The sequence below is a fragment of the Chiloscyllium plagiosum genome, unplaced genomic scaffold (genome assembly GCF_037043375.1).
Source record: "Chiloscyllium plagiosum isolate Xiang-an unplaced genomic scaffold, Cpla_swu_hap1 HiC_scaffold_22, whole genome shotgun sequence".
Taxonomy (NCBI): Eukaryota; Metazoa; Chordata; class Chondrichthyes; order Orectolobiformes; family Hemiscylliidae; genus Chiloscyllium; species Chiloscyllium plagiosum.
Window position 1 is genome coordinate 35,217,193 of NW_028270160.1, and position 27,160 is coordinate 35,244,352.

The window sequence follows — 27,160 nt, forward strand, 5'->3', positions numbered from 1 at the left end:
TGTTTTCCGAAGTTCGTCTGTGCTGCAGTGTGTGGTGGCTCGTTGGAATAGTGTTCTGATACAGTCGAAAGAAAGGACAACAGAGAAGTACAAACCTGCGTATACAGAAAACCGACAAACACTGACCAAATACTTAACTACACCAGCAACCACCCCAACACACAAACAAAGCTGTATCAGCACACTCTTCCAACGAGCCACCACACACTGCAACATGTTGCTAATCCCTTAAGAGTGACATCTTCAACATCGTCATTAAGTTCTTTCCAGTCTTTTATCTCTTTTCAAGCCATCTTCAAGGTCACCCTGTGCATGAAAAATAATCTGTTGTTCGTTTGATCTAATTTTGCTTGATGTGGAGGAGCTGGTGTTGGAGTGGTGTGGACAAAGTTAAAATCACAACACCAGGTTATAGTCCAAAAGGATTATTTGGAAACATTCTAGGTTTGTTCAGTATATCATTTCATTTGTATGACACTAATCTTTTGCTATAAATTCTATGTCTTCTGGTCCTGCTCCACAAGCTAGTGCTTCCAAATAAACCTGTCGGACTGTGACCTGGTTTTGTGTGATTTTAAACTTTATTTTGCTTAATCAGCTGATCACCCAACCTTCCTTGCTATTTACCAGTGTTCAATAATACTGTTAATTGTTTTCTTTTCTTGGGTATTGCCTCTTCCTTCAAATCTTTTGCCATCACCACTGTAAAAAAAAAACAAATGTTATGTCTCTCCCTTGACAAACTAACTCCTCAAAGTCACAAGTGGTAAACTGATTTTTCCTTCTGCTTCTTGATCTGCCTGCAACTTTTGTCAGTTCACCACATCATCTTCCTCCAATGTATCCTCCAATGGTACCAGAAACTTGGCTATTCATGGTATTCAGTAACTGAATACCAAGAACAAGAGTAGGCCAGTCAGTCCTTTGTGCCTACTCCACCATTCAATAAGGTCATGGCTGATATGATTGTAATCTCAACTCTACATTTCTGCATATCCCCAATAATCTTTCATCCCCTTGGTAATTAAGACTCTATCTGCCTCTGCCTTAGAACTATTTTAAGATTCTGCATGCACTGCCTTTTGAAGAAGAGAGTTTTAAAAACACTCAACCCTCAGAGGTAAATATTTTCTCAACTCTGTGTTAAATGGCAAAACATTTTTAAACTATGCCTCCTCGTTCTATATTCTCCAATAGGAGGATATACGCTTTCCACATCCAGCCTTCCCTAATAAGGCAGTTTGCTTATTACAGGCATTAGTCTAAAAATCTTTGAATTGATTCCAACACATGAATATTCTTCCATAAATACAGTGACAGGTACAATACAGAGTACTCTCAATGCGGTCTCATCAACGTTGTGTATAATTGAAGCATAATAAACAGTGAAATTCACAACTGATCTTGGAGGAACTTGTTGGGCAGAGGTCACAGCATAGAAACAGTTAAGTGAATAGTTTTAAGTATAGCCTTGCTGTAAATCTACAATAGTGAGTAGAGTGGGTTCTTTATTTATTATATGTTTTATTGAGATATGTTTCTGTAGTCATAAGTAATAAGTTAGCCTGGAGCAGAGTTTAGTAGAAGAATAAGGCTGTGCTATTTTCTGGGTCTGCAGATTGGAAAAAACAAAAATGGCCTTAAGTAGAGTGATATGCTCCTCTTATCGGATATGGGAGTTCAGGGAGAGTTTACGTGTTACTGAGGATTATATCTGCAATAAATGCCATTGATTGCGAATCCTATCAGATCAAATGGATCAGTTGGAGCAACAGTTAGATGCTGTGAGGAATTTACAAGAACAAGAGGGTGTGATGGATGGCCGTTATAGGAAGGGAGAAAGGCTGTAGATACAGTCACAAAGGTGGGTTAACTCCAGGAAAGGTAAGAGAGGTAGGCAGGTAGTGCAGGGGTCTTCTGTGGTTATCCCCATTTCAAACAAGTATGCTGTTTTAGGAAATATAGGGAGTGATGGATTCTCAGTGGAATGTGACATGAATAGCCAAGTTTCTGGTACCAAGACAAACTCTAATGTAAAGGGGTACGTCGGGTCCCAAACAATCAGTTGTGTTAGGGGACTCTCTAGTCAAAGGTACAGACAGATGTTTCTGTGGCCGGCAGCGAAAAATCAGAATGATGCGTTGCTTCCCTGGTTAGAGGATCAAGGATCTAGATTAGAGTGGTGCTGGAAAAGCACAGCAATTCAGGCAGCATCCGAGGAGCAGTAAAATTGACGTTTCGGGCAAAAGCCCTTTATCAGGAATACAGACAGAGAGCCTGAAGGGTGGAGAGAGAAATGAGAGGAGGGTGGGGGTGCAGAAAAAGTAGCATAGAGTACAATAGGTGAGTGGGGGAGGGGATGAAGGTGATAGGTTGGGGGGGGAGGGGGGAGTGGATAGGTAGAAAAGAAAATAGGCAGGTAGGACAGGTCATGAGGACAGTGCTGAGCTGGAAGTTTGGAACTGGGGGTGAGGTGGGGGAAGAGGAAATGAGGAAACTGTTGAAGTCCACATTGATTCCCTGGGGTTGAAGTGTTCCGAGGCAGAAGATGAGGCGTTCTTCCTCCAGGCATCTGGTGGTGAGGGAGTGGCGGTGAAGGAGGCCCAGGACCTGCATATCCTCGGCAGAGTGGGAGGGGGCATTGAAATGTTGGGCCACAGGGCGGTGGAGTTGATTGGTGCGGGTGTCCCAGAGATGTTCCCTATCGCACTCTGTTAGGAGGCGTCCAGTCTTCCCAATGTAGAGGAGGCCACATCGGGAGCAACTGATACAATAAATGATATTGGTGGATGTGCAGGTAAAACTTTGGATGGGAAAGCACCTTTAGGGCCTTGGATGGAGGTGAGCGAGGAGGTGTGGGTGCAGGTTTTGCAATTCCTGCGGGTGGCAGGGGAAGGTGCCAGGACGGGAGGGTGGGTTGTAGGGAGGCGTGGACCTGACCAGGGAGTCACGGAGGGAACGGTCTTTACGGAAAGCGGAAAGGGGTGGGGAGGGAAATATATCCCTGGTGGTGGGGTCCGTTTGGAGGTGGCGGAAATGTCGGCTGATGATTTGGTCTATGCGAAGGTTGGTAGGGTGGAAGGTGAGCGCCAGGGGCGTTCTGTCCTAGTTATGGTTGGAGGGATGGGGTCTGAGGGCGAAGCTGCAGGATGTGGACGAGATGCGTTGGAGGGCATCTTTAACCACGTGGGAAGGGAAATTGCGGTCTCTAAAGAAGGAGGCCATCTGGTGTGTTCTGTGGTGGAACTGGTCCTCCTGGGAGCAGATATGGCGGAGGCGGAGGAAATGGGAACACGGGATGGCATTTTTGCAAGAGGTAGGGTTGGATGTCTCAGGGTGAAGAATGTTCTCAAAGGGGAGAGGGCCTAGCAGGACATCATTGCACATATTGGGACCAACGACATAGGAAAGGAAAAGGATGAGATTCTGAAAGGGGAATATAAGAAGTTAGGCAGGAACTTAAAAGGAGGTCTTCGAAGGTCATAATATGTGGATTACTCCTGGTGTTACGAGCTCGTGAGGATAGGATTACGAGGATAGAGCAGATGAATGCGTGGCTGAGGAGCTGGTAAATGGGAGAAGAACAAAGCAGAGAACAAGGTGTTGAATTAAACCGCATTTATTTCAATACAAGAGGCCTAACAGGGAAGGCAGATGACCTCAGGTCATGGTTAGGAACATGGGACTGGGATATCACAGCGATTACAGAAATGTGGCAGAGGGATGGGCAGGACCGGCAGCTTAATGTTTCAGATACAAATGGTACAGGAAGGATAGAAAAGGAGGCAAGAGAGGTGACATCATTTTGCTGACCTTCTGTTCGAACCATGTGTTAAATACATTGAGCACATCAGGGAGAAATGTGCCTTTTATCGCTATTCTATTCTGCTTCACTTTATAGCTATGTAGGTCTTGCCACAGACAGTGGGTGTCCATGTAGTTAGTTTGAGTTTCGAACCTAATCTGGTTTTGTTTCTTGACATCCTTAATGGTCTTATAAGGTTGTATCTGGATTTCCTATAAAGGTCTGGGTCATCTGACTTGAACTCCCCACACCTGGTCTGCAATAGGCAATTGATTTCATGGTTCATCTGTGATTTTTAGTTGGGAAACGTGCGGATTACCTTCTTTTGCACAAAGTCTACTTCAACACAATCTTCTTCTTACTAGCTAATGAAGTGACAATGGTGGCATACTCATTTAGGTTGGCTGCCGAATTCTTGAATATGGTTCAGTCCACTAATTCCAAGCAGTACCACAGAAACTCTTCTGATGCCTCAGACCAGCACCGTACTCATCATTCTCTTCAAACTCTTGCATTGCTAGCTCTGATTGCCCCCCAAATACTTGGCCCATCATTTTTCACACTTACACACTTGATGGCATCATCCAAAGAAAAAAGTATCAGTTTCTACATTTACACTTATGACAGACCATTCAACCACATCGGCACCCCTCTAAACTGTCTTTCTGATGGTTTACTGCTTGTTGAGATCTACTACTGGATGAGCAGAAACTCCCAGCAACTACAATTCAGGAGGACCAAAGTATTCTCTTCATTTGCTGTTACAAGCACTATTTTCTAGTCACCAACTCACTCCTCTTCGCTGGCGACTGTCAAACAATTCAGAATGTTCTCCATTTTTGTTATAATTGATGCCAAGATGAGGTTTTGACCATAATACTGTACTATCTCTGTGCATGTGCCAATTTCCATAGCAAAAATGAATGCAGTTATCCCAATAATTACAGAGAGTAAAGCAAGACTTTTTGAGGAATTGTACTGGGTTTTGTTTTTCTCCGAGCTAGATTAGATTAGATTCCCTACATTGTGGAAACACGCCCTTCGGTCCAACAAGTCCACACCAACCCTCTGAAGAGCAACCCATCCCCCTCTAACTAATGCACTTAACACTTTGGGCAATTTAACATGGCCAGTTCACCTGACCTGCACATCTTTCGACTGTGGGAGGAAACCGGAACACCCGGAGAAAATCCACGCAGACACTGGGAGAATGTGCAAACTCCACACAGACAGTCGCCCGAGGCTGGAATTGAACCTGGGACCCTGGTGCTGTGAGACAGTAGTGCTAACTGAGCCATCATGCCACCCCAACTCATGTTTAAACATCACTAGTCAAAGAGTAACTAATTTCCCACTTGATCTTACTCCTACAACACCAGAGAGACAAGGTTCAATGTACAGGGAGTGTTTCATAAACAGAAGTAAAGAAGAAACCATTATTTCTGTGAGGACTTTCTGAATGGTAAAAGTGCGATGGGATAGAGATGCATCAGAATTTATATAAACAACTATGAATGCTGCAGAACTGAAACAGTAACTGCAGATGTTGCAGATCTGAAATGAAAACAAATTGCTGGGGAAACTCAGCAGGTCTGGCAACATCTGTTAGAAGAAAGCAGTGTTAATGTTTTGAGTCTGGCACTGTTCTTCAGAACTGTTAGCATCTGGGAAGAAGTAGTATTTATGCTGAAGCTGAAGTTTGGCGTGAAGGCAAAGAAACTGAGAATGGGAGAGGTGAGCAGATAGGTGGAAATGGAGCCCAGAGAGAAAGACATATGAAAGGGATAGGTAAACAAGGAGAATATGGCTAGCAAAAGAAAAGCTAAATAAGTGATCATAAGAACCAAGAGTAGGAGAAAATGGGTGAGCTGAACTGAATGCAAGTTATATAATGTGACAGTTGGCTTATGAGTATATGAGAATGTGTGATTGTGCTAACAGCAACCTATGTCATAATTGGATTGGGTGTAGGGTGGATAAAAAGCATGGAAGAATGGAATCCGGTTCTAATATTATTGAATCAAACTAGAGTCCTTGAGGTGAACGGTCCCCAAGCAGAAAATGAGATGCTGTACTGGAACCTAGTGCTGAGGCTCACGGAAACACTGTAGCAGACCTGAGACAGAAATGTTAGCCAGGCAACTGTGGTGTGTTGAAATGGCAGCATCTGGAAGCTCGTGGTCATTGAATGTAGATATTCTGCAATATGGTCACCTAGTTGTCTGCATTTCCTCTCCCCAGTGTAGAGGAAATGACATTGTGAACAGCGAATACAGTAGACTAGATTGAGTCAAAAGCAGGTAAATCACTGTTTCACCTGGAAAGTATGTCGGGATATTGAATAGTGAGGAGGCAAACGGTACATAATACACCTTCTGCAGTTGCAGAGGAAGAGGCTGTGGTGGTGTGGGGCGGGGTTGGGAATGGAGAAGGAGTGGACCAGAGTGTCTCAGAGAGAACAGTCCCTGTAGAAAGGAGGGAAATATATGTCTAGTAGTGGCATCCCATTTGAGATGACAGGAATTACAGCTTACAACCCTTGGTTGCAAAGGCTGGTGACATGGTAAAGTAAGGACTGGGGGAATCTATCATTGTTGTGGATCAGAAGGGAAGGAGTGAGACCGAAGTTTGGGAGATGGGTTGAACATAGCTACGGCGCTGTTGACCATAGTAGTGGGTAATCCTTGTTTGAGGAAGAAAAAGTAGACATTTTTGAGGCCCCCCTCCTTCAGAAGGTGGCATCGTAATTGTTCATATACCTTGTTTACAGTCTTGACATGTTTGATACCTTGCATCAGACTGATGCTTCTGCCAAATTTGCCTGAAGTTCCAGAGTTTTGTGCAAGGATAACCAAGTCATTTGAGTTTTTGGGCTGATTATTCCTGCAACTGTGTTGCCTCAGGCCCTAGCAATGTTTTAGTACTCAAGGTTACAAGTAATGACCAATGGAAAAAACAGCAAATTTTAATTGATGATGTAATTGAGTTGAAATTGTCCTTCCGAGTTTTTCTGCAGTAACCTCCTTTTAATGCATCATGTTTGCAATGACCCCACAGTGAAAAGATTTGGGCGTGGCAAGGAGAATCACTGGGCTGCCTCAATGTTAAAATAATAGGGATACTCTCACAAATTAAAACAAGACCAAACACCATTTCACAGGCTCTGGCAAAAAGAAAACAGATTTAAAGGGATCTTGCAGCCAATCAAATTGGAGTCTTCGCTCCACAGCTTCCTTTGCTGGAAATTGGAACCCTGTTGCTTGTCCTTACAGTTGTAGCTCAGTTTGGAAGCTCCAGGGCTAGAACCTCCACAAGTTGAGTACAGGAGTTGGGAGGTCATGTTGCGGCTGTACAGGACATTGGTTATGCCATTGTTGGAATATTGCGTGCAATTCTGGTCTCCTTCCTATCGGAAAGATGTTGACAGGGTTCAGAAAAGATTTAGAAGGATGTTGCCAGGGTTAGAGGATTTGAGCTATAGGGAGAGGCTGAATAGGCTGGGACTGTTTTCCCTGGTGCGTCAGAGGTTGTGGGGGTTGACCTTATAGAGGTTTATAAAATCATGAGGGGCATGGATAGGATAAATAGGCAAAGTCTTTTCCCTGGGGTTGAGGAGTCCAGAACGAGAGGGCATAGCTTTAAGGTGAGAGGGGAAAGCTATAAAAGAGACCTAAGAGGCAACAATTTCACGCAGAGGGTGGTGCGTGTATGGAATGAGCTGCCAGAGGAAGTGGTGCAGGCTAGTACAATTGCAGCATTTAAAAGGCATCTGGATGGGAATATGAATGGGAATGTTTTGAAGGGATATGGGCCAGGTGCTGGCAGGTGGTACTAGATTGGATTGGGATGTCTGGTTGCCATCGATGAGTTGGACCGAAAGGCCTGTTTCTGTGCTGTACATCTCTATTACTGAGTGGAAGATCCCTTGTAAAAAAGACCTGTGTTTTCCTTGTGGCATACATGAGGAGGGCAGTGGGAAATAACTTCATCTATTTTTTTTCCCTCATCATTGCTCAATGTTCAAAATGGGCAGCCCTTATGAGACTGAAGAGGAAAGAGTAGAGGCATGGACAGAACTATGAGGCATAGAGTTAATATGCAGAGGACCTCAAGGTCCTTGGACTGATCGCCACCTTTGTAAAGTCCATCAGTTTACCAAAGCACAGGATTGATTTTTCACAGCCCATTATACAAAGCTCTTCTTCCATTACAGATCAGTTATATAATTGGAAGGTAGTAACTTTGCACTGAGTTTTAAAGACTGTTACTCTTTCTCTAATTCCTAATCACTTTAATATATCTTTATCCGAGCCTAGATTAGCTATTCTTGTATATGTTCATACAAGAGAAAATAATAATAATTTTCACGAGTAAATGTGAGCACACAGATTAATATTAATACTTGACCTTTTCACTCTTAATGCATTATTTGTTTACTGCAGTCTAAACCTATTTATAACTATCTGTAAGATTCAATTCCAGCCTCAGGCAGCTGTCTGAGTGGAGTTTGCACATTCTCCCTGTGTCTGCTTGGGTTTCCTCTGGGTGCTCCAGTTTCCTCCCACAATCCAAAGATGTGCAGGTCAGGTGAGTTGGCCATGCTGAATTGCTCAGTGTTAGGTGCGTTAGTGAGGCTAAATATAGGGTAGGGGAATGGGTTTGCGTGGGTTTCTCTTTGGAGGGGCAGTGTGGACTTGTTGGGCCGAAGCGCCTGTTTCCACACTGTAGAGAATCTAATCTACTCTAATACATCAGTTTATAAAAGTAAAGAGCAGCAGATGCTGGATATCAGAAACAAAAGCAGAAATTGCTGCAAAACTTCAGCAGGTCACTAGCCAGGTCAGATCCTACAGAATTCACAAGAAGGGTCGCTGGACCTAAAACATGTAACACTGCTTTCTGTCCACAGATGCTGCCAGACCTGTTGAGTTTTTCCAGCAAGTTTTGTTACTGATACATTTTCTTGTCATTTGTAAAATGATAAGAAGCAACATTCTTAACTTTGTCAAAAGGAATTTAAAAATATTTAAATATGTTTTTTAAATTAAAACTATACTTTTTAAAAAATTAACACAGATTAATATTGGCAACATTGTTAAAGATCACAGTTATACTGCATAAGTGTTGGATAAAATTGCATCAGCAAAGATAAACTTATATGACTGTTAGTTCATGAAAAATACTATATGCTAATGAGTAGAATTGGAAAACCATAAAATGAAATAGCATTCAAAAATATCATTCTTTAAATTTTGTGACTATTTTCGACAACAGAAATCTTCGTAACAAAAAACCAAAAGAACTGCTGATATCGGAAATCTGAAGAAAAAACAGAAATTGCTGGAAAATCTCAGCAGGTGTGGTACATCTTTAGAGAGAAATCAAAGTGAACATTTCAGGCCCAGTGACCTTTCTTCAGGCTTGATGGTAGTTAAGAAAAAGATGGAATTTATGCAGAAGATAGAGTGGGGGAGGGGATAGAATCCAAAGAGAAGAAACACAGTCGGACAAAGAAGTGGATAAAAACCAGTCTAGAAGATGAATAATTGCTAGTGATAGTTAAGAACTGAAAATGATAAGGCCTTGTGTGTGGGGGTGGGGAAAGCATGAGGAATGGTGCTCAAGCTCCTGCACCCTCCATCTGCCCCTTCCCCACCCGATGATCATCCTGCTAATCTACCTGCTCAATTCGCTTTAGGTAACTATCATTGGATTGTAATTCCCTTTAAGTTAAGCTGTTTCTGACTCAACTTCTCACTCATGAACTGAATTTTAAATTCCATTATATTATAATCACTGGTAGCGGACGTTATACACCGGAGTAATTTATTAAACTTGTCTGATTACCCATTTCCAGATCTAAGATAGCATACTCCCTGGTTGTCGGCATGTTCTCTCTAAGTCTAGATTAGAGTGATACTGGAAAAGCACAGCAGGTCAGGCAGCATCCGAGGAGCAGGAAAATCACGTTTCAGGCAAAAGCCCTTCATCAGGAATAGAGGCAGGGTGCCTGCAGAGTGGAGAGTTAAATGAGAGGGGGGTGGGGGTGGGAAGAAAGTAGCATAGAGTACAATAGGTGAATGGGGGTGGGGATGGAGGTGATAGATCAGAGAAGAGGATGGGGGAAGGTAGCAAAGAGTACAATAGGTGAATGGGAGTGGGGATGAAGGTGATAGGTCAGAGAGGAGGGTGGAGTGGATAGGTGGAAAGGAAGATAGGCAGATAGGACAGGTCATGAGGGCAGTGCTGAGCTGGAAGGTTGGAGCTGCGGTGAGGTGAGAGGAGGGGAAATGAGGAAACTTGTGAAATCCACATTGGGGTGGAAGTGTTCCGAGGCAGAAGATGAGGCATTCTTTCTCCAGGCGTCGAGTGGTGAGGGAGCGATGGTGGAGGAGGCCCAGGGCCTGCACGTCCTCGGCAGAGTGGGAGGGGGAGTTGAAATGTTGGGCCACAGGGCGGTGGGATTGATTGGTGCGGGTGTCCTGGAGATGTTCCCTAAAGCACTCTGCTAGGAGGCGTCCAGTCTCCCCAATATAAAGGAGACTGCATCGGGATCAACGGATACAATAAATGATATTGGTGGATGTGCAGGTAAAACTTTGGATGTGGAAGGCTCCTTTGGGGCCTTGGATGGAGGTGAGGGAGGAGGTGTGGGCACAGGTTTTGCAATTCCTGCGGTGGCAGGGAAGGGTGCCAGGAAGGGAGGGTGTGTTAGCAAGCATGGACCTGATCAGGTAGTCACGGAACGAACGTCTTTGTGGAAATGGGTGGGGAGGGAAATATATCCCTGGTGGTTGGGTCCATTTGGAGGTGGTGGAAATGTCATCGGATGATGTGGTTTATGCAAAAGTTGGTAGGGTGGAAGGTGAGCACCAGGGGGATTCTGTCCTTGTTACGGTTGGAGGGGTGGGGTTTGAGGGCGGAGGGGAAGGATTTGGATGAGATGTATTGGAGGACATCTTTAACCACGTTTGAAGGGAAATTGCGGTCTCTAAAGAAGGAGGCCATCTGGTGTGTTCTGTGGTGGAACTGGTCCTCCTGGGAGCAGATCCAGCGGAGGCGGAGGAATTGGGAATACGGGATGGCATTTTTGCGGGAGGTAGGGTGGGAAGAGGTGTATTCCAGGTAACTGTGGGAGTCGGTGGGTTTGTAAAAAAAAATGTCAGTGTCAAGTCAGTCATCATTAATGGAGATGGAAAGGTCCAGGAAGGGGAGGGAGGTGTCAGAGATGGTCCAGGTGAATTTAAGGTCGGGGTGGGACGTGTTGGTGAAGTTGATGAATTGCTCAACCTCCTCGCGGGAGCACGAGGTGGCACCAATACAGTCATCAATGTAGCGAAGGAATGGGTGGGAAGTGGTGCTGGTGTAACTACGGAAGATGGATTGTTCTACTGAGCCAACTGAGAGATAGGCAGAGCTGGGGCTCAGACGGGTGCCCATGGCTACCCCCTTTGGTCTGGAGGAAGTGGGAGGATTTGAAGGAGAAATAGCTAAGGGTGAGGACTAGTTCAGCCAAATGAATGAGAGTGTCGTTGGAAAGGTACTGTTAGGGACTTTGGGAGAGGACAGAACGGAGGGCTTGGAGGCCCTGGTCATGGCGGATGGAGGTGTAGAGGGATTGGATGTCCATGGTGAAGATGAGGCGTTGGGGGCCGGGAAAAGGGAAGTCTTGGAGGAGGTGGGTGGTGTTTTGAACGTATGTGGGGAGTTCCTGGACTAGGGGGCAATAGGACAATGCCAAGGTAGGTGGAGATATGTTTGGTGGGGCAGGAGCATGCTGAGACAATGGGTCGGCCAGGGTGGTCAGGCTTGTGGATCTTGGGAAGGAGGTAGAATCGAGCGGTGCAGGGTTCCCGGACTATGAGGTTGGAAGCTGTGGGTGAGAGAGATCCTGAGGTGATGAGGTTCTCTATGGTCTGGGAGATGACGGTTTGGTGATGGGGATGGGGTCATGGTCGAGGGGGCGTTAGGAGGAGGTGCCTTCGAGTTGGCGTCTGGCTTATGCGGCGTAGAGGTCAATGTGCCAAACTACCACTGCACCCCCCTGGACAGAACCCCCCAGTGCTCACCTTCCACCCTACCAACCTTCGCAATAACCACATCATCCGACAACATTTCCGCCACCTCCAAACAGACCCCACCACCAGGGATATATTTCCCTCCCCACACATTTCTGCTTTCCGCAAAGACCGTTCCCTCCGTGATTGCCTGGTCAGATCCACGTCCCCTAACAACCCACCGTCCCCTGCCAACGCAGGAATTGCAAAACCTGCGCCCACGCCTCCTCCCTCACCTCCATCCAAGGCCCCAAAGGAGCCTTCCACATCCATCAAAGTTTTACCTGCACATCCACCAATATCATTTATTGTATCCATTACTCCCGATGCGGTCTCCTCTACTTTGGGGAGACTGGACAGCTCCTTGCAGAGCCCTTTAGGGAACATCTCCGGGACACCCGCACCAATCAACCCCACCGCCTTGTGGCCCAACAATTCAACTCCCCCTCCCACTCTGCTGAGGACATGCTGGTCCTGGGCCGCCTCCACCACTGCTCCCTCACCACTCGACGCCTGGAGGAAGAACACCTCATCTTCCGCCTCGGAACACTTCAACCCCATGGCATCAATGTGGATTTCACCAGTTTCCTCATTTCCCCTTCCCCCACTTCACCCCAGCTCCAACCTTCCAGCTCACACCGCCCTCATGACCTGTCCTACCTGCCTATCTTCCTTTCCACCTATCCCCTCCACCCTCCTCTCTGACCTTTCACCTCCATCCCCACCCCCATTCACCTATTGTACTCTATGCTACTTTCTCCCTACCCCCACCCCGCTCTCATTTATGTCTCCACACTGCCGGCACCCTGCCTTTATTCCTGATGAAGGGCTTTTGCCTGAAACGTCGATTTTCCTGCTCCTCCGATGCTGCCTGACCTGCTGTGCTTTTCCAGTACCAATCTAGATTCTGATTTCCAGCATCTGCAGTCCTTGTTTTTACCTGTGTTCTCTCTAATGCTATTCCTGATGCACTCTCTGAATCTGTTGTCAAAGCAACTATTTGTTTAACCAAACCAACATGATTAAAATCACCCATAATTACTGTTCTTTTTTTTTTGATATCTTATTTCCCTTGCTGTTTTTACCTCTGCCCAAATGAAAGCTACATCATCTGAGCCTAGAATGTCTCTCATAACTGTCCTCATTTCATCTCTTATTAACAGTGCTACACCACCACCTTTATCATCCTGTCCCTTTGGAAGGTTAAGTTCACAGTTTTTATTTCCTTGTAACCGTGCTTCTGTAACGGCTATGACATCACATTCATTTATCTCGATTTACTATGTTACTTGTTTTATCTGTCCTATTCTGCGTGCTTCATACATTAAGATACAAAGCTTTTAAGTTTGTTATTGAATTTCCCTACACTTCTGTGGTTCATTGGTGTGGTGTAACACTTGCAAACCCTGTCCTTTCGATTTATATTCTGGTGACAATCAGGCCCATCACTAACCTGGAACTCTACCTTCTCCTTTACCTTTTTACTTTAAAGCCCTATCTACAGATCTAGTTTATGATTCACCAGCACTCTGGTCCAAGCATTGGTTTCTGTAAGATCCCTACTCATTCCTCTGAACTCCAGCAAATATAATGCTAACCGATTCATCTTTTCCTTATGTATTCAGGCCAAACTTGGCTGTGCAAAAGAAAGATTTCATTGCTAACTTCAAAGATAATTTTGTGTTCAACATGTAATTCACCCACCCTGTCAAATACCACAGTGTAGCATAACAAATTAGAATAGAAAATCATTGAAAGTCAAAGCATTTTTGTGAATGAAGAATACAACTATTGAAGGATCATTACCACAGATTGCAACATTAATAGGTTGCATTATAAACAGTGCAAAGTTGATAATTTGATGAGACTGGGAATACTGTGCAGAAGAGAGTGAAGATGCTGCTGCTTCATAACATACAAACTAGGAACAGAAGTAAGCAACTCTGTCCCTCAAGCCTGGTCCTCCATTTAACTCGATCATGGTTGATCTCATCTTGGCGCCAACTCCCCTTTCCTGCCTGTTCTCCATAACCCTTCAACCCATTGCTAATTAAAAAGTCTTATTTCCTCTTTAAATTTATGTCATGTCCCAAAATTTGCTGTAATCTGAGGTAGTGAATTCCACAGAGAAGTAATTTCTCCTTTAAAACTGTTTTAAATCTGCTTCCCCTTATCTTAATACTATGACCTCTTGTTCTAGATTGCTGTACATCAGGAGATATTCTTTCTTTCAATTGTATCTCCTCTTGTTCTTCTAAACTCCAGACAGTATTGGCCTAAACTACTCGATCTGTCCTCATAAGACAAACCTCTCATCTTTGGAGTCAATCATGCGATTCTCCTCTGAACTGCCTCCAATGGAGTTGCATTCCCTCTCAAGTGCGGAGACCAAAACTGTACATAATACACCACATGTGGTCCTCCAAATACGCTTATAGTGAAGCAACACTTTTCTACTTTTCTACTCTATTCCTTTCGTAATAAATACCAAAATTACATTTGCCTTCCTTATTACCTGCTGTACCTGCAAGCTGGTTTTCTGATATTCATGCATGAGGACACCCAGACCCCTCTGGACCAAAACACCCTAAAGTTTCGCTCCATTTGGATAACAAGTTGCCTTTCTATTCCTCCAACAAAAATGAATAACTTTACATTTATCCATAACTTTACTCATTTACCTAACCCAACCATATCAATTTGTAAATGTCTTATTTCTTCATCTCAACTGATTGTAGTGTCACCTGTAAATTTGCTTTCCCTGTATCCAGATTATTAATATCACCTTTAAATAGTTGGGATTGGAGCATTGAACCCTGTCGCAGTCATCAAATCTTAAAGATGTACAGCATGGAAACAGGTACAACTTGTCCACACCAACCAGATATCCTAAATTATCTAGTCCCATTTACTAGCATTTAAATGTAATTGTACCAGCCTCTACCATCTCTGCCAGTGCATTCCATATACACACACCACCCTGTATGTGAAAATATTGCCTCTTAGGTCCTTTTTAAGTCTTTCCCCTCTCACCTTAAACTTATGCGCTCTAGTTTTAGATTCCCCTAACCTGGGGAAAAGACTTTGACTTTTAACCGTATCCATGCCCTTCATGATTTTATAAACTTTTGTAAGGTCACCCCACAGTTTACGACTCTCCAGAGAAAGTATCCTCCACTTATTCCGCCTCTCCCAGTAGCTCAGACCCTGGCAATATCCTTGCAGATCTATTCTGTACCCTTTCAAGTTTTGCAACATCTTTCCTATAGCAAGGAAACCAGATTGAACATAGTATTTCAAAAGTGGCCTCACCAATGTCCTGTATAGCAATAATATGACCTGCTCTTGTAGTCACTGTGTTTATGTGGTGAGCTGCTGGTCAATGATAACCCCAAGAATGTTGACAGTGGATTCAATGATGGTAATACCATTGAATGTCAATGGGTGGTGGTTAGAGTGTTTCTTATTGTTTATGGTCATTGTCTGGCATTTGTGTGGCACAAATGTTACTTGCCACTTGTTGACCCAAGCCTGGATATTGACCAGATCTTGTTGCATTTGAGCACAGACTGCTTCAGTATCTGAGGAGTCACGAAAGGTGCTGAACGGTCAATCATCAGTGTGAACATCCCCACTTCTGACCTTATGACAGAGGGAAGGTCATTGATGAAACAGCTGAAGATTGTTGGGCCAGGGCACTACCCTGAGGGACTCCTGCAGAGATTTCCTGGAGCTGAGATGATTGACCCTCCACAACCAGAATCATCCTTTGTGCCAGGTATGGCTCTAACCAGTGGAGTGTTTGCCCCCTGATGCCCATTGATTCCAGTTTTGCCAGGGCTCCTTGATGCCGTACTCTGTCAAATGCAGCTTTGATGTCAAGGGCTGTTGCTGTCATCTCACCTCTGGAATTCAGTTCTTTTGTCTATGTTTGAACCAAGGCTGTAATGAGATCAGGAGCTGAGTGACCCTGGCAAAACCCAAACTGGTTATCACTGAGCAGTTTGTTGCTGAGCAGGTGCTGCTTGATAGCACTGTTGACGACCCCTTTCATCACTTTACTGATGATGGAAAGTCGACTGATCGGGTGGTAATTGGCCAGGTTGGATTTGTCCTGCTTTTCGTGTACAGAACATACCTAGGCAATTTTCCACATTGTTGGGGAGATGTCAACGTTGTAATTTTACTGGAAGAGTTTAGTGAGGGGAGCAGCAAGTTCTGGAGTACATGTCTTCAGTACTACTGGTGGAATGTTATCAGGGCCCATTGCCTTTGCAGTATCCAGTGTGTCCAGCCATTTCTTGATGATATGTGGATAGAATCAAATTAGCTGGAGACTGGTATCTGTGATGCTGGGGACCACTGGAGGAGCCTGAGATGAATCATCTACTTGGCACTTGTGACTGAAGATTATTGCGAATGCATCAGCCTTATCTTTTGCACTGAATTGCTGGGCTTCTCCATCATTGAGGATGGGGATATTTGTGGAACCTCCTCCTCCAGTGAGTTGTTTAATTGTCCACCACCATTCATGACTGGATGTGGAAAGACTGCAGAGCTTAGGTCTGATCCATTGGTTGTGGGATCGCTTAGCTCTGTCTATTACTTGCTGTTTATGCTGTTTGGCATGCAGTAGTCCTGTTTGGTAGCTTCACCAGGTTGACACTCATTTTTAGGTATGCCTAATGCTGCTCCTGGCATGCCTTCCTGTACTGTCCATTGAACCAGAGTTGATTCCCTGACTTCATGGTAATGTTTGAGTGGGAGAATATGCCAGGCTATGAGTTTGCAGATTGTGCTGGAATACAGTTCTGCTGCTGTTGATGAATCCGAGCATGCTGATACTTTAAATGTACTGTTATTTCTTAGAATCATAGAGTTGTACAGCATGGAAACCGACCCTTAGGTTCAACGCATCCACGTCAACCAGATATCCTGATCTAATCTAGTCCCATTTGCCAATACTTGGTCCATTTCCCTTGAAACCTTTTCTATTTATATACCCATCCAGATATGTTTTAAAAGTTGCAATTGTACCAGCCTCCACTAATTCCTCTGGCAGCTCATTCCACACACACACCAACCTCTGTGAAAAAGTTGCCCCTTAGGTCCTTTTTAAATCTTTCCCCTCTCCTCTTAACCTATTCCCTCTATTCTGGACACCCCTACCTCAGGGAGAGGTCCTAATCTTTTTACCCTATTCATATCACTAATGATTTTATAAACCTCTATAAGTTCACCCCTCAGCCTCCAGGGAAAACATCCCCAGCCTATTCAGTCTGTCCTTAGAGCTCAACCCTGACAACATTCTTGTTCGTCTTTTCTGAACCTCTTCAAGTTTCACAATGTCTTTCCAGTAGGAGAAAGACCAATATTGCACACACTATTCCAAAAGTGGCCTAACCAATGTCCTATACAACTACAACATGGCCTTTCAATCCTACACTCGATGCTGTGACCAAGCATACCAAACGCCACCTTCACTATCCTATCTACCTGTGACTCCACTTCCAAGGCACTATGAACCTGCCCTCCAGGTTCTGTTTGTTCAGCAACACTCCCCAGGATATTACCATTACGTGTATACGTTCTGCCCTGATTTGCCATTCCAAAATGCAGAACCTCACATTTATCTGAATTAAAGTCCATCTGCCACTCCTCGGCCCAGTGCCCCATCTGATCAAAATCCCATTCTACTCTGAGGTAACCTCCTTCGCTGTCCACTACACCTCCAATTTTGGTGTCATCTGCAAGCTTACTAACCATACCAATGATGAAAAGCAGTGGACCCAGCACTGATCCTTGTGGCACATCAGTGGTCACAGGTCTCCAGTCTGAAAGGCAACCCTCCACCACCAGTTTCTGTCTTCTACCTTCAAGCTAGTTCTGTATCCAAATGGGTGGATCTCCCTGTCTTCCATGTGATCTAACGTTGCCAACCAGTCAACCTTGAGGAACCTTGTTGAATGCCTTGCTGAAGTCCATATAGATCACATCCACCGCTCTGACCTCATCAATCCTCTTTATTACTTCTTCAAAAAACTCAATCAAATAATTGAGACATGATTTTCCATGCCATGTTGACTACTTCTAATCAGTCCTCGCCTTTCCAAATAAATCCTGTCCCTCAAGATTCCCTCCAACAACTTGCCCACCACTGATGTCAGACTCACTCGTCCATGGCTTTTTCTTATCACCTTTCTTAATAGTGGCACTATGTTAGCCAACCTCCAGTCTTCCAGCACCTTGTCTGTGACTATTGATGATACAAGTATCTCAGCAAGGGACCCAGCAATGCTTTCCCTAGCTTCCCACAGAGTTCTGGGTTCATCTGATCAGGTCCCGGGGATTTATACACCATTATGCATTTTAAGACATCCAGCACTTCCTCGTCAGTAATATGGACATTTTTCAATATGTCATCATCTATTTCCCCACATTTGTATGTTCCATATCCTTCTCTACAGTAAACACTGATGCAAAATACTTGTTTAGTATCTCCTGCAGTTCCACACATAGGCTGTCTTGCTGACCTTTGAGGAACCCTATTCGCTCCCTAGTTACCCTTTTGTCCTTAATGTATTTATAAAATCCCTTTGGATTCTCCTTAAACCTATTTGTCAAAGCTCTTTTTGCCCTCTTTATTTCCCTCTTAAGTATACTCCTACAGCCTTTATGATTTGGAGATGCCGGTGTTGGACTGGGGTGTATAAAGTTAAAAATCTCACAACCAGGTTATAGTCCAACAGGTTTAATTGGAATTACTAGCTTTCAGAGCGCTGCTCCTTCATCAGGCTGATTTCTTGCCTAATACCGTCAAAATTGGCTTTCCTCCAATTTAGAACTTCAACTTTTAGATCAAATCTATCCTTTTCCATCACTATTTAAAACTAATAGAATTATGGTCGCTGGCCCTAAAGTGCTCCCCCACTGACACCTCCGTCACCTGCCCTGCCTTAATTCCCAAGAGTAGGTCAAGTTTTGCACTTTTTCCCGTAGATATATCCACATACTGAATCAGAAGATTTTCTTGTACACACTTAACAAATTGCTCTCCATCTAAGCCCTTATTACTGTGGCAGTCTCAGTCTATACTTGGAAGGTTAAACCCCCCACCATACCCTCCCTATTATCCTTACAGATAACTGAGGTCTCTTAGAAATTAGTTTCTAAATTTCCCTCTGACCGTTAAGGGGTCTGTGATACAATCCTGTTAAGGTCATCGTCCTTTTCTTATTTCTCAGTTCCATGCAAATAACTTCTCTAGATGTATTGCCAGCAATGTCCTCCCTAAGTACAGCAGTATTGTTAATCCTCATCAAAAGTGCCACTCCCCCTCCTCTCTTGCTTCCCCAAACTCCTCTCCCCGCCACCGCCGCTCTCTTCTATCCTTCCCATAGCATTTGTATCCTGGAACATTAATAAATGGATTTTACCAATTTCCCAATGACATGTTAAATAAATTGGTCTATAGATCCCTACTTTCTGCTCCCACCTTTTCTGAATAACCATGTTATTTTAGCATTTTTTCCAATCCATAGGTTGACCACTTGCTGATTAAAATATTGTATCTACAAATGAGGTTTGAATTTACTCGGCTTAGAATGAGGGGAACATTTTCTGCTTCACTTGTCTTACACAAGAAATAATTGTTTATGTAGCTCAATAATATCATGCAATCCTTCATAATAAAGACATCAACTTACTCCCTGCAACCCTCAATCATTTAGATTGCTCTCAAATATACCCTATCAATACCTGCAGTAACCATTTTTGATTGTGTGATAACAAACTAAGCAAAATTTCAAGTGAGGTCACACAAATGACTTAAAAAGTGGCAGGATTCCCTCATTATCTCTCTTCAACATTGACTTTGAAAGCTATGCCAACCACACTGCCACAGATTATTTGCAATCTCGGATATTCTCTATACCAGATAATTTTCAAGTTCTTAATTAAGAAGAGTTGGTCACGCTTTGATTTTAGCTCATGATTGGTAAAAAGTGCAGAGAAAGTGGTAATTCATGTTAGAAATCATGATTTTTCCCACTGCTTTTAGTTGGTCGTTCAGTCCGCTAAGAGGTAGAGAGAATCCGAAAATGGTGACAATGTCAGTTTATAGAGTGCCTATGTCCTCCCGTTTCCATGGTATTTGACCTGTGGTGGTGAAGATGGAGAATATTCTTCCCACCTAATGGCCAATTGTGGTGTTTAAATGAGTAATTAAGGGTTCCTTGTTGCTTAGATGGTAAAGGCTAACACAAGGGGACATGGCTCTAAATTGAGGGGTGATAGAGTTAGAACAGATATTAGGGGTAGTTTCTTCACTCAGAGTCATAGGGGTGTGAAACGGCCTGCCTGTAACAGTAATAGATTCGTCGACATTAAGGGCATTTAAATGGGCATTGGAGATTCATATGGATAATAATGGAACGATGTAGGTTAGATGGGCATCAGATTATTTTCACAGGTCGGTGCCACATCAAGGGCTGAAAGGCTTGTATTGTGCTGTTATGTTCTATGCTGTTTCCATTTTATCAGGGGTGGGTGTGTTCTCCACCATATTGGAAAGACCACTTGGTGAACCCAGGAATTCTTCACAATCACATATTCTGTGGCCCATAGAGGAGCTTTCAGATAACAATGGATGCCCTCACTGCTATATTCCATTATCTTCAAACACCCTTACTAGGATCTGCTTGACTAGCTTTAATGATCCCAGACTCCACTTTTTCGATGTGGCGCTAAAGAGTTCCAGTTGTCTGGAAGATCTTGAAGGTTGACTTCTGTAGTTTTGAAAGGACAGGAGCCCAGCGGCAATTAATTGTATGCTAGATTGGCCTAAAATGTGATTGGGTGGTGGTCAAAAAATGGCCTGTGCGAAGTTGCCCCTGTGTCTTCAGCCCATTGATGGGAACCCTAACACCCTGACTGAATTCAGTCATTGTTTAACTCAGTCTGGAGTTAAACATTTGTTTGTTTCTGCTGTGCAGACTTTCATTGAGTCTTGGGTACTGTGCGTCATTACGTGTATGGCGTATGCATCGTTCTGTAATGATAGTACTAAAGAAATCCATGAGGATCAAACCCATTGAGCTATCTGCCTGGTGGATCATAAGTCTGGAGTGAATCTCAATTAAATCTGCAAGGTGCCACTTAAAGTAGCTATATGAACCAATTTTTTTCCTTGAGTCTCTTATGGCTCAAAGCCTGTACTATTAAATGTGCTACTGATGGGATAACATGCAAAGGATTAACAGTACCTTTTTTATTAACATACCTATTACAACCTAGGGTAGCCAGATGATATTTCTATCTCATTCAAAATGCGGTAAATACCACACTGTCTGGTTGTTACATTAAACAACAACAAGTTTTATTTACAAATTAGGTTGTTACAGTAGCATAAAAAATAACAAATAATGAGATTGATTGAATTTATGAAGCGCAAAATTAATTTTGGCAGAATTTTGAGAGCCTTTTGGCACCAAGTCTTTCAGTTTACAGTGCACTGATTCCTTGTGGGTGAGAAGACATTTCTACAAATTGCACAGCACTGAAGTACAGAAATGATGGATGTTGTCATCAGGGCAAGTTTTAGCCACATGAATTTGGCTGTTTTTAAAAAAGATGTGTCATTCCACCATCGACTGTTACTCTGCACTGGCCACTGCAGGGGAGAACTCAAGGTTCACCAGGTGCACTCCTCCTACTGCAGAGGACTCATCCACCACTGATAAAATGTCATCAAGGGCAGAAAGCTCTTAATTAGCCACTTAAGTAGTACAGTTGGTCTCTGAGTGTGATGATCTTCCTCACTTACTATGTCAACCGTAAAATGCTGCTGTGGGGAGGACATGGACAGCTATAAACCCTGCCTTCCCTTACCATTTTGTAGGGCTCAAGATAATATGTGTAGCTTAAAATGCACATAGTTCCTCGAAAAACCATATACACTGCATCAGGTTGGTACTGCTAACATGATCCTATTCCAAACTGAAAATGTGAATCCACAAAATCTTATTATCAGCTTTGTATCATTGAATTGAATTATTGTCACACGTATTGAAATGTGTAAAATGAAAAGTTTTCAAGTCGCCATTTGCAGTGCCATCTTAGGTACAAGATACTGAGATATAGATTCTTCAGTAAAAGTTCTTCAGAGGAAAAAAAATTAGAAAAATAAAGAATTACAAAGTCCAGCATTGCAGATCATAGGATTAGAAAATAGTGAAATATAAAGTTCAGAACAACGTTTCTTATATCTCCTGATACATTTAAAAAGTGTCCCACTTTTAAAGGACAATTGAACCAGTACAGATGGATGCTAAATTAGATTAGATTCCCTACAGTATGAAAACAGGCCCTTTAGCCCAACAAGTCCAGGTTGACCCTCCGAAGAGTGACTCACCCAGATCTATTCCCCTACCCTATATTTGCCCCTAACCTGACAATTTAGCATGGCCAATACACCTGAGCTGCATATCTTTGGATTGTGGGAGGAAACCAGAGCACCCGGACGAAACCCATACAAACATGGGGAGCATGTGCAAACTCCACACAGACAGTCGCCCAAGGTGGAAAACGATCCCTGGCGCTGTGAGGCGGTAGTGCTAATCACTGAGCCACTATGCTGCCCCATTACTTTTAAAGATGTTCATCCTCCACAGGTAGACCTACCACCCAGCTATGCCCTCGTTTTCTGATCTGATGTTAGCTTGGAATGGTACTTACTAATTCTGTGACATTTTAGTACTCTTGTTGGTTTTTTCCTCCACATTGCTGTCAAAGAACAGAATACCTGTGCATCGGTATGGAAGATGACCAACTACTTCCCAGGGTTTGAATATCTTGCATGACTTTTCTTCACTATATTGATTTTATACATTTTCCCATTGAAACAGCCCTCCACTTTTAAAATAATGGCCTTCCAACAATGCCAACATCCCATGAAAGAATTGAAACATAAACTTCATCGATATTTGGGAAGTTTGTATGACTGTTACCAGATACTAGAATCCTAAAGCATAGTGACCTTAGCTTGTTTGCATTGAGTTTGTAGCTGTGTCTTGTATACAGGGATTCAGATATATTTAAAGAACATAAAAAGAACAATTAAAGTGAAGTAACCTTTGTTATGTTTGTGATATTTAAAGCTATGATGCCATTTTTTTGCGCCATAACCAGAAACCTGCATATTTAAGATGATGTGGACCATTAAAAATGCGTTTTTTATTTCAAGTCACTTACCTATAAATGATGCACGCACTGTTTCGACAGGTGTCACAGTTTGCAGTATCCTGTCCTGTTCGATAGGAAAGTCTGTGAAGAGAAGGGTGCATGTTATATACTAAAAGGACATTAATTAGTTTTGAGGCAAGAATTAAAATGTAACAGAAATGTTTACATTTTATTTATTGATTTCCAGTTAATATTGAAATATTAAATTACCACTCGTTAATATTATTTATCAATGTTTTAATTTTAAGTTCTAGTTTTAAACTGACTAATCAAAATTATCCCTTCAATTTTTGGAACAGAAAAATAACCTTTTATTTGTTTTTTTTTTAAATAATGATTTAATTTCTTTTTCATGCTACAGATAAGGTAAAGTATGTTTAAGACTATTGCAGACAGCATCCTTTTGACTCGTATGAAATTATTTGTCAGAATGGTTGTAACTTTTTTAAATATTAAAATTTATGTCGACGCAGTAATAGAATAAAGGATCAGTATTCGCATTCACGTACAGAATGTAACGAGTTCTGTTCTCTTAAGATTAATGTTGGAATGTGTATAACATTGAAGAATGTGTCTTTTTCATTTTGCACAGCGGTAAATGGCCAAATGTACTCAGATGTTTGGGTTTGGAGTCTAGCCATGTTTCATTTCTTTCCATTGGGTATGATATTTGCTCAGGAGGGATGTATTCTTGTTCTAAGTTATAACTTCCTATCTTTGTCACAATGCAATATTAGATAAGAAATGATTTTTTTTTTAATTCATCTTTGCCTTAGTAAGCAGTTTACAATTGCAGTAAAGATTTTTGATCTCACTGATGCTACATCTGATGCATTTATTTAGGCTGTTTAGAGAACCAATTAAATGCCTTCATTTAACAAGTAGGCCACTGTTGTTTACCAATATAGGGAAGCAGCAATGATATGCTTGTCTTTCCTATAGTTGGCCATTTTGTTGGATATAGATGTTTGTAAAAGAAGTTCTTTCATTTTTATTTTAAAATGAATTTTGTTGCCACCTCCAACCGCAATGCATTCGTCAAGTGCTTTCAGAATTTTCAGATTTTATCTTCAGTGAAGCATTGCTAGAATTTTAGCTATCTAAGTAATCGTACAAAATTAAATGTGGTCACGAAAAGCCATCATTCTAAATTGAGACTTTTGATGCCCTTTGGCCTGAATAAGTAATAACAACAACAACAAAAATAGTAACAACAACAGATCAGGAAGTAAGAGTCTAATAAAGACCATGAAACCATTTTCATTTGTCAGGAAATGCATCTGGGTGACTTGTGTTGACCTGACCTGGTCGGGCCTACATGTGACTCCAGACCCACAGTAATGTGGTTGACTCTTAACTGCTGTGTAGTCAATTAGGAATGGGCAATAAACACTGGCCTAGCTGGCAATACCTATATCCCACAAGTGAATCAAATAAAGTATCTGTGTAACGTACCTTATTGATGACATATGTGATCTCTGTTTTCTTTCAAAAATAATATTTTGAGAGAGTTATTAATATAATGTCTGAGACAAGGCAGTGAGATTAAAATGTCAACCATTAGGGTGAATTGATGTGTATTCTCTGAGATTTTTGGGTAGGTATTTTAGTATTTAACTTTCATAAGGCATGGACTATGAGACTCTAGTAAAATACAGAGGAAGATATCTACTCTCTCCTCCAGCAATTGCAAGATGCTCGGAATTTAGCTAACTTGTAGAAAGATGCTACTCATTTAGCTCCCACCCTATTACAAATTCAAATCCATTGTGGCTTTGAATCAGTAGGTTCACTAATTACTGATCTAAAAATCTTTTTTCTGTGGGAATTGTCAATATTAATTTGCACAGTAGTGTAATTCAGAAGTGCAACCTCTTTGTTTTTTTACCTTTTCTCACACTGAGTTTGTTATTTCAACTTTTATGTACATACCTATATTTGTGTGTTTATAATAGTGATAATTTTCTATTCCTATTTAATCTTAAATGTTCATTTGATTTAGACTGGATCTTGTTTCATCTCCCACCTTATGTCAGCAGGACTGTCTAAGACTTATGACCAACAGGATAAGAAAGGAGACTAATCAACTGCTAGGAGATCATATTTGCTTCACTTGGCAAATCCCAGGGCTCTTTATGGAGGGACACAGTCATATAGGCGCCAATTTTTATATATTGTGATGTCTGAAAAATTGACCCAGCGTAGTTATAATACAGAAGAAGGGCTTTTGGCCAGCTTCAAGTCGGGCAATACAGTCTGTCCCAATATCCAACTCTATCCCTGTCTATGTAAGGAAAAATGTATTTGAAAAAAAGCGTATAATTGAGCAGTTTTTTTGACATATTAAAATCTCGTGTTCTGTTGGCTGTAACACAGTTTTATTTTTGAACTATTGCATGTTTGTATGTAAAAAGCAAGAAGTGTGCTTTTTATTTTCTGGTAATGGAGCCTAAAAATTAAAGGATGAGAAAGTCACAATTTTTTCAAGCAAAGAGCAGGGGTACGAACTTAATTCTATATGTCAGAACTTTGAAGTTATTTTCTGTTCTCTATAGCACAGGGATTTCTGTTGCTGGAAATTGAAAACCATTTCCCCAAAGAAATAGTAATATTATAAGCAATGTTGCATTTGCAATTTGTAGTGTCCCTCAGGCTGCAGTGAAACTTAAAGATTTAAGAAATATTGAAAATCGCTAACAGCGTTTGATGGCTGTTATGTGCATTCTTAAAGAAACATTTGTATTCTCCTATAATGTTGTTGTTGTGGAAATAGTTCTCAATATAATGACATCCCGAAGTCTTCTAATAATGAAAATCTTGGTAGTGAGTGTTGTTTTTCTGGTAGAAGTTCATTCCACTGCAAAAAAGGCTATAAAGCTTTTGCACTAAGTGTTTTGTATTATAAATTAAGGTCTTTTAGATTTTTCATACAAGTTATAGGATTGAGAATTGTGTGTAATCAGGAGAATGCAACACTTTTTCAGTATTTGTTTCATATGTATGCCCAAGTTATTTTAACTTGATTTTTTAGAGTTGTCGAAAATGGCAGTGAACTTGACAATTCTTATGTCCTAAATTGCAAGTAATGCTTCTGAACAGTTACAAATACAGTTAGATGTTCTACCTAGTTCATATTGTGGGCGTACATTGTTGTTGATCTAATTAAATATTTTGCTCTCTTGTCTCCCCTCTCTAAAACAAGACATGATTTTTATTATTAAGATCACATTTCATCTATACTGCAATGCAGGATCAGATTCAGCAGGCTTTTCATTACCAAAGTAATGTTAGTGTGCAGCAAACAATCCTAAGTCTTGCTAATAGTTAAATTTTGAACTCAGTTTGAACAATGCTTTTGCTTAAGTTCATTCTTAGCATGTAGCCGTTTTGAAGGTCCACCTCTCATCATGGAGCTTTAAATTTAAATGCTGGGGGTACTTGAAAAGTCACCGTAAACATGTCAGATTGTCTGTAAAAGCCAACTTTCTGGAATATTGTGATTGCGCCCTCATCACATTATTGACAGTGATTGAAGAAGTCACACCATTACCTTCTCAGGGCAACTAAGTGAGGATAATAAATGCGAGACTTGCTACATGACCATATCTCTGAATGAATTATAATAAACTTTTTCTCTAATTTAAAATCTTGAACACTTATCACTGATGTTGCATCCTTAAAAATGGGTGAATCTAGGCTGAGCGGGATGTTAAATTGTTAACAATTTTAAACCCAGTTTGAATCAACCGACTTCCAATTGTAATGGAGGCAAGAAGAGGAGCAACCAACCAACTCCCAAAAGGCAGAAGCTGGGTGATGCAAATTTAATCTCCGTTTTAAAGTTAACCCTGGCAGGCTAAAGGGAGGCAGGGTATTCTAAATCAAATGTCTTTCCATGGACCTGTTAATCCAACTTAGCTGTGTCCTCTGCCTCCTACCACCATCTGCCTCTCTCAGCAGTGATTATGGTAAAAAAAAAGTTCCTCCTTGTTTGCAACCCATTATTTTGCATGTTCATTAGTTGACATAGAACAAAGACTGCTTGGTATCTTCTTGG

At 42.1% G+C, this 27,160-nt stretch overlaps 2 protein-coding genes across 2 annotated transcripts in view; one reads left to right on the plus strand and one right to left on the minus strand.

The window, feature by feature from the left end:
• Positions 1-27,160, plus strand: part of dock1 (dedicator of cytokinesis 1) — a 592,086-nt gene that overhangs the window by 239,198 nt on the left and 325,728 nt on the right. The window lies entirely within an intron of this gene.
• The window catches only part of insyn2a (inhibitory synaptic factor 2A), a 52,855-nt gene that overhangs the window by 14,974 nt on the left and 10,721 nt on the right, over positions 1-27,160 (minus strand). Inside the window, exon 3 of the mRNA XM_087998958.1 lies at positions 23,113-23,184. Coding sequence (XP_087855084.1) covers positions 23,113-23,184 — 72 coding nt within the window. The remainder of the gene's footprint in view (positions 1-23,112; positions 23,185-27,160) is intronic.